Source organism: Saccostrea echinata, unplaced genomic scaffold (genome assembly GCF_033153115.1).
Source record: "Saccostrea echinata isolate AGI-Se365-2 ecotype Australia unplaced genomic scaffold, CSIRO_AGI_Sech_v1 ptg000049l, whole genome shotgun sequence".
NCBI classification, from domain to species: Eukaryota; Metazoa; Mollusca; class Bivalvia; order Ostreida; family Ostreidae; genus Saccostrea; species Saccostrea echinata.
Window position 1 is genome coordinate 1146332 of NW_026889798.1, and position 18752 is coordinate 1165083.

An 18752-nucleotide genomic window follows, 5' to 3' on the forward strand; every position below is an offset into this window, starting at 1 on the left:
TAGAGTATTGTAAGTTACAAACTTAATTCATATCTTATAGGCTTTTGTGTAAAGGAAGTAATCAATACAACTATTTTTGTGTCTGGTTTTACTGACTCTTAAAATTCACGAAAACCCAGGAGCTTCCGGGGGCTTCGCGGCCCCCAGACCCCCTGCCTGAACGAAGTTATCCACGCCCCCCATCACAAATCCTATATCCGCCCATGGCCCCCTTTTGTATCCAAAATATACACAAGATTTAATAAATCTGACACAAAACTGGTCGGGCCCCCTTTTCAAGATTCCTGTTTCCGCCACTGAAAAAGAATGTGTTGTTCTCTTTGATGTCGATATCTGAATTATGTTTTATTTAAACACATACATGTAGTCTAATATATCATGGGCGCCGATAATAGGACGATTATTTGTTTTTTAAAATAAAGTGGTTCTTACAGATGTATAAAAAACCTTATAAACGGCTAAATAATTATTTAATTCATCTACAACAAATGTTAGTTTAGTTCTTTGCTTTCATAATCTAACTTTTTATAAATTAACACGAAAGTCGTGCGATCGTATACAAATACTCAGAAGCAATCTGTCATTTTTAATGAACGTATAGGTGAATAAATTTCCTCTCATCACTATACGTAAACCCCCATCCTCGAAATAAATAGAATGTTTTCCTTCGCAGTCGGTTGGTTTTACCAGGTACATGTCAGTACAGGTGAGGATGGAGCTTTATAGAAGCAGGTGATGAATTCCGAGAGAAAGGCACTGCCTATTTTATATACATGTACATTCTTAGGGACCTGGTTTTCTGAACCCATCTCACTGTTATTCAAAGACCTAGCTAGAAATTCTCTCTCTCTCTCTCTCCCTCTCTTTGAAATGCAGGCCCGTCGATTGTAAAAAAAAAGAAAAGACAAAATAATTTCAATTTTTAATAAGTATCTCATCTCCCAAGCCAAAGACCCAAGTAAGCTTTTGCTGTTCATAATTCTTCATCTTTGTTTGCTATATTGGTGTATATAAGCATTATCGTCGTTGTTGTTCTAAAGCTACTCGTAAAGGATCACTTCTATATAAATAGGGATCTGACCTATAGTCCCGGGCTTGGTTTTTTTCTCAACAAAAAGCTTGTCGATTTCCGTTCCGATTAATGACATTAGGCTGAATACATGTAACAATTTGTTTTTCATAAATCTTTCTTTCAGTGAGTAGAGGTAGGAGGAGCATTGATATTCTGAGTTTGTTATCTCCAAATGTAACAATTGAATGATATTTTTCTTTACTTCTCATTGTACATAATGGTAATGTCTACTGTCTCTGGAACTCTGTTTTTTTATGTCTAGGCTATTTATTTTACAACACATTTCCGTTGGATATAATAAAAACATGCAATTAATGTGTGCAAATCATATGGGCCTAAATGAAATCCAAGGGAGTACAGTTACTGATATATGTAGCCCTACTGTTTCAAAACTTAAGATCTTAAAACATTGACTGAAAACAAAAGTACATGTATGTTATTCTAAATATATTAAGCTCAAATAATTCAAGCAATACGTAACATTCTTGTACTACATGTAACCCAGACAAGCACTAGTAGCACAGACAGAATAAAAGCAATGTGATTAAATTCTAAGGAATATAGATACAATTGAAATTCATCGCAGCTCAATGCTGCCGAGAATACCTGTATCGAGTAACACAGAGTGAGTTATTCTTGTCCTCGGGGAAAGTGTGCTATACCAAGACTTGTTCCGCCTGACTGACAACTGTGCATTGGATTGTTACGATTTGATCTCTCTCTAGTGTTTCTTATATCAAAAATGGGAATGCATAAAGGATAGATAATTGAAGAAACATACACAAGCCTATAAAAAAATTAAAATAGTCTTTGAAAAGGCAAAAATTTAAAACTATAAAAGTGTGGCAACAGGTGGATTCGAACCCCCGACTTTAAAAATAAAGTACCCACGATATAAAAAAAGTCAGCGCAGCGCATATATCAAATGAGCTATTGTGACTACAAGATTGAACGGTATAAATTTGAAGCAGATTGTCAAAATCAAGTTTACTTATTTTTTGTAGGTTTTTTGTGAATTTCGACCCTAGGGCAGGGTGCCCCTAAAAAAATCCTATCTTAAATTATTCCTTACATCCCAACCTATCAAATTATCACAATTTTATTTAGGGGCAGGCCTGCCCTGAAGGACTTCTAGGCCAAAATTTATGCAAAAATCAACGCTTTAACGGACAAAATGGTGTTTCGGCCAACTTTGGAGGTTTATTCTGAAGTTGTAAATAATAAATTTTAGTTGTAAAATTCAAATTTGAAAAATTTAGACATATATACGGTAGAAAACAACAAATAAACATTGATTTTTAAATGTCACTTTTTCCGGGAAATTGTTCTCTCCTATAGGTCAATTCTTTTGTAATAGTGAATACATCCTTTTTCTCATTTTTATCTTATCAAGAACCACTGGACCATAACAACGAAAATTAACACAGAATATTTTTGGTAAAGTTTTGTTCAAATGAAGGGTCACATCCTCTTTTAACGGATACATGTAGAAAAAATTAGATGGGGTGCAGGCGCAGATCAAGGAATTTTTTTCCACGGAGGGGGGGGGGGAGGGGAGGGGATCCCAATTAAAAAATATTTCAACCCAGAAATTTCTTGACGAGCCAAAAAAAAAACTCTTTTCCCAAACGTGAAAAACCTATTTCGTGTGTGTGTTTGTGTGTGTGTATGGGGGAGGGGGGGGGGGGTCGTTGACTTTTAAAGCTTCATACCTAAGACTTTTCATACCATTTTAACACAGATCCGCGTTTTCGAGGAAGGGTCCGTGTTTTTTAATGGGGGGGGGGGGGCATGGTCAGTTTTACTTGTTAGCTCACCTGAGCTGAAAGCTCAAGTGAGCTTTTCTGATCACCCGTTGTCCGTCGTCCGTCCGTCTGTCTGTCCGTCCGTCCGTCTGTAAACTTTTCACATTTTCAACTTCTTCTCAAGAACCACTGGGCCAATTTTACCCAAACTTGGCACAAAGTATCCTTGGGGGAAGGGGAGTTTAAATTTTTAAAATAAAGGACCAAGTCCCCTTACAAGGGGAGATAATCAAGAAAAGACAAAAATAGAGTAGGGTCATTAAAAAATCTTCTTCTCAAGAACCACTGGGCCAAAAAAGCTGAAACTTACGTGGAAGCATCCTGGGATAGTGAAAATTCTAAATTGTTAAAGTCATGACCCCAGGGGGTAGGGCGGGGCCACAATAGGGAATCCAAGTTTTACATTGAAATATATAGGAAAAATCTTTAAAAATCTTCTTCTCAAGAACCACTGAGCCAGAAAAGCTGAACCTTATGTGGAAGCATCCTGGGGTAGTGTAGATTCTAAATTGTTCAAATCATGACCCCCGGGGGTAGGGCGAGGCCACAATAGGGAATACAAGTTTTACATTGAAATATATAGGAAAAATCTTTAAAAATCTTCTTCTCAAGAACCACTGAGCCAGAAAAGCTGAAACTTATGTGGAAGCATCCTGGGGTAGTGTAGACTCTAAATTGTTCAAATCATGACCCCGGGGATAGGGCGGGGCCACAATAGGGGGAATCTCAAGTTTAACATTGAAATATATAGGAAAAATCTTTAAAAATCTTCTTCTCAAGAACCACTGAGCCAGAAAAGCTGAACCTTATGTGGAAGCATCCTGGGGTAGTGTAGATTCTAAATTGTTCAAATCATGACCCCCGGGGGTAGGGCGAGGCCACAATAGGGAATACAAGTTTTACATTGAAATATATAGGAAAAATCTTTAAAAATCTTCTTCTCAAGAACCACTGAGCCAGAAAAGCTGAAACTTATGTGGAAGCATCCTGGGGTAGTGTAGATTCTAAATTGTTCAAATCATGACCCCCGGGGGTAGGGCGTGGCCACAATAGGAAATACAAGTTTTACATTGAAATATATAGGAAAAATCTTTAAAAATCTTCTTCTCAAGAACCACTGAGCCAGAAAAGCTGAACCTTATGTGGAAGCATCCTGGGGTAGTGTAGATTCTAAATTGTTCAAATCATGACCCCCGGGGGTAGGGCGAGGCCACAATAGGGAATACAAGTTTTACATTGAAATATATAGGAAAAATCTTTAAAAATCTTCTTCTCAAGAACCACTGAGCCAGAAAAGCTGAAACTTATGTGGAAGCATCCTGGGGTAGTGTAGATTCTAAATTGTTCAAATCATGACCCCGGGGATAGGGCGGGGCCACAATAGGGGGAATCTCAAGTTTAACATTGAAATATATAGGAAAAATCTTTAAAAATCTTCTCAAAAACCACTGGACCAGAAAAACTGAAATTTATGTGGAAGCATCCTGGGGTAGTGTAGATTCTAAATTGTTAAAATCACGGCCCCTGGGGGTAGGGTGGGGCCACAATAGGTATTACAAGGGGGAAGTCTGGTAATGAACAGCATGGCCAAAGTTACTCAGGTGAGCGATATGGCCCATGGGCCTCTTGTTTAGTATATACATTTAACTGCCCCCAACCCCCTCTAGATCCGCGCATGGGGTCATTTGAAAATAGTATTCTCAAGAATCCCTGGACTAGAATGAGAAAATTTCCAACATAGCATACATTCATTTTTTTTTTTCAAATATTGATTCCAGGGAGAAGGTTTGGGCCGGAAAGAGTGTTCATAATTTAACAAAGGAATTTATATATCCTCCCAAACGAAGTGTGTGGGTTTGGGGTGGGGGTGTTTTGAGTCTTTTGGAATCACAATGTCCGTCTGCCTAGCAGTCCGTCTGTACGTGATAGTTCGCCAAGGATATTATAACTTTGTTATGAAGAAACTGGAAGGTCATACTTGGTACAAAGATTACTAATGATCCGAAGGTGTGTCATGGTTTTGATCCAACATCATTCCAGCAAGTTCAAGGTCATTGGAAAAAAATAGCAAGTATCATACTTGATACAGAAATTGCTTATGACAAAATTAAAGGGTTTGACATGACTTTCATCCAAGGTCATTCCTGTAAGTTCAAGGTCACTGAGAGAAAACTGTAAGATTACTGTATGTGTTATAACTTTTGAAGCTCATACTTGGAACAAAGATTGCTTATGATCCACCGGTTTGAGATAACATAGTACTAGACTGGCAGAAGAAGTGGCAAAATTCGTGCCTGGATTATAAATTTATAAGGGGTGGGAGGAACACAAGAAACTTTTTCTCAGATTGCTTGAGATGGGTTTTCCTGACCTTGAACAAAGGTTTTTTCGGCAAGTTCAAGGTCACTGGCAGATAAATATTATTTTTTTTCCACATACTATAACTTTGTTATATAAAATCACTGGAAGCTTTTACTTGATACAGAGATTGCTTATGATCCAAGAATGTGTTTTGACCTTGATCCAAGGTCTTTCTGGCAAGCTCAAGGTCACTGACAGAAAAGTGCAATATTCTTTTTCAGGTATATCTTTGTCATTGGGTATCACTGGAAGCTCATAATTTGTTCAAAGGTTGTTTTTGACCTTAACATAGGTCATTTAGGCAAGTTCAAGGTCACTGATATAATAAGTGTAAAATTCAAAAAGGTCTAGTCGCCCAAGTGGCGCAGTGGTAAGAGTGTCTGCTCTAGAGTCGTGGATTATGGAGTTGATCCTTACGTCGCAGGTTCGAATCCCACTGTGGGACGCAGAGACTGATCCTTCGGATGAGACCGTACAAACTGAGGTCCCGTCTGGCAGTAGGTGCTGGCACGAGAAAGATCCCTCACTGCTAAATGGCCATGTGTGCCGAGTATAGGTCAAAATTTGCAGATCTCCATCGGCAAATGGTGGCGTCTCCATATGATTGAAAAATTCTCGAAAGGGACGTTAAACAACATACAAACAAATAAACAAAAAGGTCTATACTTTTGTAATAGAAAAAACTGCATGCATTTGCATTTCACTGAAAAGATGATAAATATATCATCCAGAGTGTGTAATGGCCTTGACTTAAATTCGAGGTCACTTAGAATATGATGTTTTGGATGAATAGTCTGAAAGTATACGTGACTGTGATTTTTTTTTTTATGTCGGTGACATAAAGATGGTGTTTGCTCTTAACCAGCTGCAGAATGTGTCATGGCTTGACGCAAAGTTATTTGGACAGTTCAAGTTCACTGACAGGGGAATTTTACATTCCTTTACTGTCTTTCTACTGTTGAAACATTGAAAGTTGATGCCCCTTACAGGATTGTTTATAACCTTATAAAATGTTGCATGACCTTGACTCAAGGTCGCTCTGTCCTGTCCGGAGCTCCGACGGAAGACCTATTCGTTGCATTGCAACGAGCTCGGCTCTAGTTACTTGTGTATCATTTCAAGACACTTTGAAACTTTTATTTTCACTAAAGCCCCCACATGGGGTATGTGTTTTACAATTGAACAAATCAAAATGTGAACAGTTAATTAAAACACTGAGACTTATTCCCCTTAGACCGTATCGGAAAAACGTTACACTATGATTCACTTTTATTTTTAATCATCGGGTTTGAGATGCTAAAAATGTAGAAATAGTGTAAGTAAAATGTTTACATGCTGAAAGCTGTAAATGTAAGGCTAAGCTCTACGTTGACACATTTACTGAATTTTATTTCTTGGTATGTATTAAGGAATATATCTTAGAAACTATATTAAAAGATTATTGTGCGGTTATGCTCAGTAGAGTTTGCACAGGCACTATACATATATGGGTTTTGGTGCAGTCATCTGAAGTCATGGAGTGATGGAGTGAAAACTGAACAGTGGTGAAGTGTCTGCTTAACAGCTTAATGATAATGTAAATAATGGCATCTCTAGCCTCATTCTATCTCTGTTTAAAGCTAATCATGATCTTCAATGCCACATAAATTGCTGAGAACAGTCTATTCATTTCATTTGAAATAAGGCTACTATTCTGCTGCTCTAAGATGGGAATAATGATAATATAATCTTCTCTCTTGCCAGTCTTGGACAGTTGGGTTTGAAGGGGTATAAGGTCTGTTCACCCTGTCTACCTGTTCGCATGAGTCTGTTCGCTCAGGGTTCATTTGACATAATTCTCATTTACCCTGTACCCCGTTTGCCCTATTTGAATATTATACATGTATACAGGGCTCGACATTAACGCTTGTCCGCTTGTCCGGCACCAGTGAAAAAAAATACGGACAAGTGAATATTGCTGGGCACTTGTCCGATAGGACAAGTGCATTTTTATGTAAAAAGACTCTAAATATTTAAAAGAACGACTGTTAAAAGTTTACCGGTACTTTAAGACGGAAACAGTACATAAAAACCGAACTTTGATCCCGACATAGATCGCTATGTAATTGAGCGGTGCGTCGATTTACCCAAAAGGATCCAGAAGTAAATTATAAGCAACCCAAAAGGACATGAAGTAAAGGGGATATCTGGATATTCAATGAACACTTTCATACTTTATTGAAAATAAAACAGTAGTGGGGGGGGGGGGAGTGTGTGTTTAGGGTGGGGGGTCCCCCTTCCCCCACCCCCACCCCCGATACCATATGCCTAGAACAAGTCATAAAATAAAACTCATTGCTTCATTATATATCATATAGTAAGATATGGTACAATAGAAGGGGAAATATAATAATATTTTGTTATTTTCAGCTCAAATAAAACAAAGCATATCTAACCAGATTTAGTGTTTGATGTGTTATATAAGGCATTATGTTATTTCTCAAAGGAAAGTTGCAACAGTATCAATTTATGTTTTTGCCAACTTTTATGTAAATTTATAATGTAATATTCATTATTTCATTCAAATTATTAATTTTCAGTATATCACAATATATTCATTTTGAGTCCTTTTGGGTTCCTTTTGAGTCCTTTTGGGTTCCTTTTGGGTCCTTTTGGGTTCTTTTAGGTCCTTTTGGGTAAATCGACGCGCCCTAATTGAGTACACTCGATCGGGATTGAAGTTCACTAATTGCATACTACTGCAAAGGCATGGAACTGAGTTCGGATTCTGTTTTATGTTGACAGCATTTATGTTGTCAGGACAGAAAGTCTAGATAAAATATTGTTTTATGTGTTCGTTGTATTTGAAAATAACATCATGCACATGTAATGTACTTTATTTTTAGTTTTTCAGTTAACAGTATTAGATCTTTATTGAAAATTTTTCGGACAAGTGAAGCTGAAGTTCGGACAAGTAAATGTCTTGGTCACTTGTCCGAATGGACAAGTAGGAAAAAAAGTTAATGTCGAGCCCTGGTATATCAGCATTATTGTTGAATTTTAATGTCATTTCTTATTTTACTTTTGTTAATTTATAGATCTGGTAAACTTATTTCCTTTCCATCAGTATTGACTTGATTTCCGATGTGAATGTTTATCAAAACATAATAGGTTTAATTGCTGTTAATTTAGAACTGAAATTAACTAGGGAACACTTTCTCTTTTCTTCTTGTTTAAAGATTCATTTTAAATGTATGTTTTGAAAATAATTAAGGAAATTGAGACATAAGTTATGTTAAAATCATACTTGTGATTAGTCAAAGACCACAAAACTGTACAGGAGCCATAAAAAACTGGAATTTGGGTGAAAAAACTGTACACTACCTATTAAAAAACGGTACAAAGAACGGTATAAAATATTGCTTAAATTCTTCTGATAAGGCACCTTATTTCTAAACCAACAAATATATATTGTTGCAAATGTCTTATTTTAAAAGTTGTAATGCAGATTTGAATGCTTTAAAATTTCATATATTGTGTTTTATAATCACAGTGTTCTTATGAATCGATTATAAATTAAGTTAGTTTAAATGAGAGTTTGTTTGTCAGCTTTATATAGTATTAACGTGAGAGTCAGAGTCAGTGTCTCCAATTTACATCTTGTTCATATTACTGATATATACATCAGCAATGCTAACAGCAGCAAATACAATCATACATAAATTTCAGCTCATAAATATAAAATTAAACTTAAAACTATATCCTTTATTTCATCGTAATAATAGTAATAAACATCGTATATTTTATACCTACGGAGATCTGGGTCAGATTCATGTATACTAAGTCATGTATATCAACTTCAGAAGTTGGCTTAACTTTTTTCAATCAAGTTACGAAACATTAACAGTTATAATTAAGTACCCCTTTAAAAATAAAGCTACCTAAAGGGGTATCTTGTTACAGATTTAGAGCAAGATAATTATCCCAATTGGCAGTTCACACCTTCACACGCGATGGTTTGTGTACACTACACAATTATCAGAAGGTCAAGTGTCAAACACAGGTGATGTTTTCCAGTGTCTCATGAGCGAGAATGAGAGGAAAATGGCAGTATTTAGCATTTAGTGAGAAATTCAAAATACTGTACAAATTTTCATATTCCATGAATTTTGGTGTCCCGCCAGCACACGATGAATGGGCTCGAAAAAATGGTACATTTTGCATACCGCCGGTACATATCACATGTATGTAAAAGGCCTTAATTGGTGATGGGCAGTCTCTAAGCAACAGGATTATTTTTTGAAGATTCTTCTATTCTCAATTTAATATATAATATTAATATAAATTAACAAGTATCAAATCAACTATTTAACATTTTTTTTCAATTTCTTCACTTATACTGAATTTTCAAACAGAAAAAAATTAAAATTTAAACACAAAACTCATGAAATTTGATAAAATCAAAGGACCTTACGAAAATTAACTGACTACCGTAACAAATGAAGGTCAAACGGACTTTGGACAAATGAGTTTTTGGAGCAAACGGACTCTGGGCGAATGAGAATTAGGGCCAATGATGTCAAGGGCGATTGTGTTTTAGGGCAAACTAACATACATTCGTTTGGAGGAGCCTCAACCTGAGATATCTATTTTTCAGACATGCAGCAGGCATTTGATTCTGTAGTAATTTTTACCCAGTAGTATCATAATAATACTAGGTATGTTAAGCTCCAAATTTCGTGGTCATTGGAGTACAAAATGTACTTCTCCCCTAGAATCACAGACATTTATGCATGTTACACTTTCACAGAAAATTCACTGATGAACTGTTTATTACCGTAACCATTCTTTGTACAATAATTTATATACAAAACCATATCATTAATATTTTCTTTGAGCTACAAAAATGTAGCCCTCTCTGATTTTTTTAATCTGATTTTTTCTGGAGGAAAAAAAGGAGAGCTCAAGCTAGGGCTACATTATTGCAGGTAATTTTTTTATATCTCTGTAAATGGTTCATAACTGTGCTTGCTGACTGGAAAATTTTCTGGTGATTTGGAATTAGAAACCTTGCATATTTGTTCTACTATGAGGTAGAAATTTTATTACAGATTTAACAATTGATCAGACAACCACAAATTAAGACAAGGATATTACAGTGAAACTTGTCTAACCATGATGATGTGTATTCTGAAATCTTGCCTAATGCAATGTAATTTAAAAATTTAAGTCCGTTTCATGAACAGCTGATTAAATTTAATTTGTTTAAAATGTATAATCCTGAATGTGGTCAAATCTGGCCAATTTCTTCGGAACACCTGGTGTCTGGATTAGATTATTAGATGACTTTCGCTGTATTAGTGTACACAGTGCTGGGTATCGCAAATGAAAAATAGTATCACAATATATTGCAATGTTAAATTTTGTATCATAATATTACAGCAAAACTCAGTTATAGCGAAGTTCTGGGGACCTGCGAATTTACTTTGCTATATCCATAATTTGTTAAAGTATGTATAACGAATTCATTATATCAATTTTTTTCCTTCAAGCATGACTATCAAATGTATTTAGGGAAGTTTAAAATATGAAATTTATCTTTGAGTTCAAAATTTTTGGAATGAATTGAGTTTCAGATATTTATACTTACAAAATTATTATCAGGCTGAGTTCAATATTTTAAAAATTAAGTTCTTTAAAACTTCGCTATAAAAGATGTAAATTTTGTTATATTTAACTTCTAAGGGACACAAAATCAGGCCACTATAGCTGTAAATTCGCTATATCTGAGTTTGTTATATCCGTAAAATTTTACATGAAATTGTTAAGAATTTTGTCGGGTATTGCAAAAAACTTGGCCATATCTGTAAATTCGCTAATATCCATGTTCATACTAAACAAGTTTTACTGTACATTCATATTCATTTTGCTTTTTCTTCTTTTATTATATTAAGATGAAATGAAATGACAAACACAAATATTATAAAAATGGATTCTTGTTTAAGGTCGAGTTAACATCAACATTGCCTGGCCACATGGTGTGGCACAAATGGCTTCCCAATTTGGTTGTGCCACAAGAATATATAATAGTCTTGTTGCAAAAGTCACAACATACAGCTCTTACTTGAACTGGTTTCATGTAGCACCATTTCTTTTTCATCACATAAATGTTTTTTGCTGCCATTTATTAGTTGAACAATTTAAAGGCAAGTAACTTTTTCTGTTATATTTTACAGAATATCAAACTGGAACCAGTATTTCACCAAAAAAGAAAAACCCACCAAGATATATGTATTGCAGACAAACAGACAAGTGATCATTTAGAAACCACAGACAGCCCAAGGATTCCATCCTCTCTGGCTACTGATACTTGTAGAAGGAATATGAAAAGTCTTGTAAACAAGCAGTACATTCTATCAGACTGATGTGAACATGAACAGCCTCAAAGCTAGTATTCCTTTCAACTTTACTTAAACACAAGCAGTCCTTGGATGCATTAGTCATCATCTCAGGCTCTCAGCTTAATGTGAATATGAACAGTCTTGGAGTGCATCAGTCATCACAGATTACTATGAACACAAACAGCCATGGGATACAGCAGCTCTTTCTGCCTCCTTCGAACATTAACAACCTCGGAGTGCATCAGTCCAGTCAGCCTACTGTGAACATGAATAACATTGCACAGCTTAGATTTCCTTTTGTGATTTACCCTGTGAACAATCTGTGTAATATGGTGCAGGTTCCAAACAATATAGTGTTTTCATCAACAAACAATGCAAAAAATGCTGAAAATTCTATGGCAGAAGCTGGTACAAAAACTACCACCTTGTTCAATCCAAATCTCAACCACAGTGCTGACAATGTACCAAGTACCATGCCTATACACCAAAATACTGCTATTACTATCTCCAACTCAAATGTTATAGATAATACAACTGTCAATAATTTCAGCATTCTGAACAATGGTGTAACTGTTCAAAGTGCTGTTGCTCTTAATCAGATTTTAAATGTTCAGACACCTGTGGTTTTGAAACATGCTTTTAATGTTCCCAGTGCAGTGGCTCCACATTCAGTGGTACCTGAAAGTGTTGTAAATCTGGCTGTAACCAAAAAGTGTTTCAAGAAAAAATTGACACCAATTAGGCCTGCACCCATGAAAAATTCAACAACAGACAATTGCAGACCAACACATGGCACAGAGTCTCAGAACAAAACATTGCCTGTGAACACTTCAAAAACATTAGTACCAGCAGATGTGGAGGTTACAGAGCAAACCTTTTCGGTCATTTTTCAACCAGTCCAGGAGCAGGATTCACCTCCAGAATCAGAAAAAGTTCAAGTGAAAATGGAAGAAAATCCAGTGTCAAATGAACTCCAGTCTTCCACCAGTATAGGAAAAGATCAAAGGGTTGAAAATAGTCTAGAGGCATTATATGTAAGTATCTAAAAAAAAGTGAGGAAACAAGTGTCTATGCTTATAATCTAAATTATCTAGGATGAAGAAATGAAAATATCATATGATGTAATTATACCCCCCGCAAACGAAGTTTAGGGGGGGTATATTGGAATCAGCTTGTCTGTCTGTCTGTCTGTCTGTCCGTCTGTCTGTCTGTCTGTAGACGAGATTTTGTCCGGACCATTTCTTGGAAACTGTTGCAAGGATTTGTCTGAAAATTTGTACACTTATTATTCGCCACATGAAGGTGTGCACCTGGTATTTTCATCATGATTGGATAATTATTTTGCATTTTACAGGTGTTTTTTTTCATTTTTATTGTGTGGTTTTGTCTGGATCTGTTCTCAGAGACTATTGCAAAGATTTGTATGAAAATTTGTACACTTATTATTTACCATATGAAGATGTGCACCTGGTATTTTCAACATTATTTGATAATTTTTCTGCATTTTACAGTTTTTCATTTTTATTGACTTAGTCATTTCAGGTTCATGTCGAAGGTTTGAGACATAGAATCTAGAACATCTGTACAAAAATGTGAACTACAGCTTAAAACAACTCATTGGAACTAAAATTAAAAATATCACAAAGTATTGAAAACAGTTTTTACATTACACAGCAGATAGTGTAAATCCATTTGTCCCTTGGGAGTAATGAGTGGACATGCATCCAGTTAAAGATTAATTAATGAGTTCAGTGTGGGAAGCTGTTAGGGCATCTCGGATCAAGCAGGTCTTATCTATATCTCCTGGGAATTGGGCAGAAAGAAATAAAGATCTCTGTTGTCTAAGTCTCTTAATTGTAATTTATGTCTGTCAAAATGCATAGTTACTGGAACCAGCCTTTTATTTTTAAAATGAGTTTGATATAAAGGTATTAAGATCAATTTGATTTTGTATAATTAATTATGATAATTTTTTTTTTAACAATCAATTTGCAGAGTGTCATGTCTCACAAAGATGACAGATAGTTGCAAACTATTTTTTCAATGTAATAAAAAACACTGCAGGGTTCGACACTTACGTTAGTCCGTTAGTCTCAGACTAATACATTTTCATTCGGACTAATAAAATATGTGGCTAATTAGTACGAACGGACCAATAAAAAATTCTGAAAAACAATATGAATAAATTACCGATGTCCGATTTTCAACAACTTTTACTGGGATACCCCGCGTGTATTTTTAGATTTCTAGCTTTGGCGGGTAGTAACGCAATGCCGGGTCAATTCAGCGCTTAATTTTTTGACTGATCAATATGAAGTACAAGGTTTTAGTGATCATGATTTAGTATGACACTTTTAAGAAAGATGTTGGACGTTTTGGATGTAATGTAAAGATAAAAAAAAAAAAAAACGAGATCGGGAATACGATCGTACTTACTGATTGCGAGATTTCATGAATCTGTGGAATAATATATTTCACGTAAATACTTTGTTTCTTTCAAAAAATAATACGTATATTAATTGTCATGTTAAATTAATGTTAAAAAACATTGATGTTTCTTTTTTTTTGACAGACTAATAAAACCGTGTGCGGACTAGTAAAAGTAATGAAGCACTAGTCCGGCTGGACTAAAGCCTTAAAAAGTTAGTGTCGAACCCTGCACTGTAATTATTAGTATTGCTGTTTTATTAGGCTGCACCTTAGTTTCATTCATTAAAAAAAATATAATGAGTAATTAAATTTTCACTCTAAATGTTTGAGCAAATTGTGAACACCTCTCATATCTAGAAAACATTAGTGATTTGGTACCTTCTTTGAAAAACCCAGAGGGGGGTATTTGTCCCTTTTGGACAGTTCTAGTTTCGGTTATTTTTATTTCTCCTTCCATGCATTGGGTACAGTATACAGAGTTGAAGTATTTTGCATTCTTCATGTTCTTTGGTCTGTGTAATTTGCTATTTTGTGATCACTGATGGGTAGAAAATGCATGAAGTTTAATAAAAATTTTATTATTTCAATGGTTGAAATGCTGTACAACACAAGTTAGATAATTTTCTGGTGATTGAATTTTTGTACAACTTATCTTTTTTTTTTTTTGAAAGATTTACATATGTCAGCCTATTACATATGATTAAATTATAAACTGCAATTACCCAACATTTATAAAAAAAAAAAATAATATAAACTTGTCAAAGTCAAAGTACTAGGTCAAAGTCTCAAATATGTAATTGACCTGAATATACATGTTTGTACATGTTTATTGAAGTGGTTTTGAACTTGCCACATTTTAGCTCACCTGGGTCAAAGTCTCAAGCAAGATTTTCTGAAAAAGATCGAAGGTTGACAGACTGTCCAACGTCTTTTTGTTTAGTGACATTTGTAAACTTTTCACATTCAACTTCTTCTCAAGAACCATGGGTACAATTTCAACCAGATTTTTGTCTGGTTTGTTTAGACTCCTTAAGGGTAGGGGGGCCACAATGGTTGATCAGAGTTTTATATAGGGATATACTTTGTATAGGAAAAAACTTTTAAAAACTATCTTCTCAAGAAAAACAAGGCCATGATAAATCATTTTATATGAAAGCATGACCTTAGGTAGTTCAGATTTAAATTTGTTCAAATCATAACCCCCAGAGTAGGGTGGGACCACAGTGGGCAATTAAAAATTTACATATAGGATATATGATTTTTTTTTTATTTCTCAGGAACTGCAAAGCTTTAGCAATAAAAAGTCATATTTATATGGAAGCATCTTCAAATAATGTAGATTTAAGGGTAGGGTGGGCCCACGATATGTGATCAGAGTTTTACATTGATATATATAATTATGTAGAAAAAAATCTAATTATGGAGAAGACCAGGGCTTTAGAAACTCCTGTGAGCGATGTGGCCATGGGCCTCTTGTTCTTTTATGACTAGTTATTTGAAACTCAATATCTCAAATGCCTGAATGTAATTTTTCTTAATCGGAAATTACAATTTTTTGGGTTTTTTTTTTTTAACTCATCATGTTTAATTACATTTTTACTTATTACATGTAATTTTATTTATATATTATTACAAAAATATTTTTACTTATGAAAATATTTCTAAATACTTCAGGTGTTCCATAAATATTTTGAGACAAATGAGTGATATATTTTCTTCTTTTTTGTATTTAGAAATGTTGCAAGAAAATACCAGAATATGATAATTATGGGAGAAAATTTACAAATCTAGAGGCATTTGCTCAGCACAAACATGACAAAGAGGCAAGATATTGTACTATTTTATGTCGTAAGCCAGAGAACAGGCCAAAAATGAACGCAGATATGATGATGGAGCAGAACAAAAAAGGAAGTAGAATGATATTAGATGCAGCACATCCAGGTTTAAGTCATAAAAAGTCTGTGGAGGAGGTAAATAAGTCCTACGATTGTGTGGATTGTGGAAAACCCTACAAGAAAAAATCTTTATATGAGTTGCAGCAGGAACAGTCACACAGCACTGTAAAAGCACAAACATGTAAATGTGATTTCTGTGACAAAGCTTTTGTGTTTTCCTCTTCGCTGAGATCACATAGACTTTCTCAGACAAGAACTAAACCATTAGCATGTGATAAGTGTCTGAAAACAATCAATTTAAAATATCTTCTTAAAAAATATCAGAAGAAAACGGAGCCTGGAAGGTTTCCATGTGATGTTTGTGGAAAGAAATTGAAGTGGAAGTGGAAGCTCGAAGATCATATGAGACGACACACTGGTGAAAAGGCATTCCTCTGTGAGATTTGTGGGAGGAGGTTTTATAGTCCATTGGCTAGAAGTCGACATATGGATACCCATAATTCCTCAAGAAAAAGACTGTGTGAGATTTGTGGGAAATTCATCAAGTGGGGGTCTTCTTTGCGACTTCATCAGATAAGGCACAGAATCCATGATGATTTAAGCATGAAAGAAAGATCAGATATTGCAGACATTCCCTATATTTGTGAAATTTGTGGCAAAGGCTTTTGTAAAAAGTTGCCATATGAAAAGCACAAATTAAACAAGCATGAGCGTAAAAACAAAGTAAAGAAAACTCCAGATGGTCGAATGATATGTGACACATGTGGAAAATCTTTCTCCAGTAGGTCGTCTTATAGGTGTCATATTGCCCTCCATAAAGGAAAGATGCAGGTAGCTTGTGAAAAGTGTAACATGGTAATGCATAAAAAGTCCTTGAAGAGGCACATGTTGAAAATGCACAAAAGCACTTAATACCAGTCTAGATGCTTTTCATAAATAAAATCAAACAATATTAACAAGTATGAAAAAATTTACTGTATCTCTTTCAGAAAATGATATTCGAAATTTATTAAAAGATAAAAAAAAAAATTGCCATCATACTTTTCATGTGTTGAATGCTAATATACATGCATGTATGAAAATTTTGTTTCAGTCATAAATTTCACTTAAAAGTTTTTGTGGTCTACAGTGTAATCTTTTTACTATAGATCTGTTCATGCTTAATAAAACTTTTTAAAATCTGCTATTACTGGATCATGTAAATTTGATTTTCAATTAGTTTTAACAGATCAGTACTATTTTTTTTGCTGCTGTGCATAAATTTATTGATGAAATTTGTGGAGGTTAGCAACTGCTTTTTCTACTATTATAAATCCACTTGTATTTCTTGGAAAAATTACATTTTTATGAATTGTTTTGCATGACATATTTTAATATCTAAGAACCCTGATTTTGTAATTTAAAACAGTGTGAGCCTGAAGTCTAAAACAAAATAAATTGAAATGTATACAGTTTATTTCTTGATTATTTTTCATAGGCCAAGGTACATTTTATTTAATTGAATACTTCAAATGCATGTATTACTGTTTCCCTCCATTTGAGGACAGATGATACAAACTTTTACCAGAAATCTTGAAAATAACAACTTAAATCTTGATTATGTAAGTAATATAAATATTAAGTTTAACCGCAGAGATTTTAATTTTTCATTCAAAGTTTCATAAAAATGATCGAGATTTAAATTGACAAAAAGTTGTATAGAATAATAAAGATGATTGCAGAAAGATAGAATTTTGAACATCATAGAAAGTTTACAGTTTCTTAATATTTTAGAATTTTATTATTTGCATGATCTACAACCAAAATAAGTCCAAAAGTATATACCAATCCCGCCATCATTTTTTTTTTTTTTTTTTTTTTTTTTTTTTTTTTTGTATTATCTGTCCTTAAGTAAACAACAGTTATATCTGGTCATCAATATTTTGTTTGTAGTGGTTGAAAAATTTTTTCTGGAGGTAACTTCCAGCTACTCTAATTCTGAAAATGAAATATATGAGCTCAATATTTACTTCTTTATAACAATATAATTTTCTCAATGTTAAAAAAAAAATAGTTTAATTATAGAGTGTTCTTATTTTCAAAATGTTCCCTTCGGGGTTTTTTTCCAGTGAAATAAAATGTGTTCAAAATAAAAACATTTGTTACTGGTTATTATTTTATTAACAGTTAAAGTTTGTTAGCTGGAATACTTGGGATTATAAAATTAATGTCAAAGTTACATGTAGCTGGCATTCCAAACTACTTATTCTTTATGATTTTTACACAGACAATTGGGGGATGGAACCCCCCCCCCCCCACCCTTTTCATTTTTTTTCTTTTTAAATCTGGAATCGAAACACCAGCTAGCTTTTTACTATTTTTGTATTCTAGACTAGTATACACTACATATTATTGATAAAATGTAACCCTTTTGTCTCTGTAAGCTGTCATAAACTGGAATTAGTTTATCTGTTAAATATACAAGGACGGTGAAGAAGATCTTCCAAAAAAAAAAAAAATAATAATGCATTAAAAAAATAATGCCAACTCTCAACCCCCTCAAGAACCCCTGATCCACGGGCCACAAATTTCACAATTTTGGATGTGGCACTCTTGATCATAAATATCCATGTACCTACTTCATCTGATAGAAACCCAGGAGCAGAGAAGTAGATTTTTAAAGAACTATATTACATTTTCACTCTATAATCAATAGAGCCTGGCCTTACGGGTAACACCAGAACCCCAGACCCAGGGGCCATGAAATTCACATGTTTAGAAGAGGCACCCTAGATTATTATAACTATGCAACTGGTTTGTTTGCTAATAA

At 34.4% G+C, this 18752-nt stretch overlaps 1 protein-coding gene across 1 annotated transcript; it reads left to right on the forward strand.

The window, feature by feature from the left end:
* Nucleotides 1-6549: 6549 nt before the first annotated feature.
* LOC133203271 (zinc finger protein ZFP2-like) lies at nt 6550-16947 on the forward strand. Its single transcript, XM_061339087.1, has 3 exons — nt 6550-6635; nt 11454-12652; nt 15782-16947. Exons 2-3 carry the CDS (start codon nt 11750-11752, stop codon nt 16853-16855), a joined length of 1977 nt encoding a protein of 658 aa, XP_061195071.1. The 5' UTR covers nt 6550-6635; nt 11454-11749; the 3' UTR covers nt 16856-16947.
* The last annotated feature ends 1805 nt before the right edge of the window (nt 16948-18752 follow it).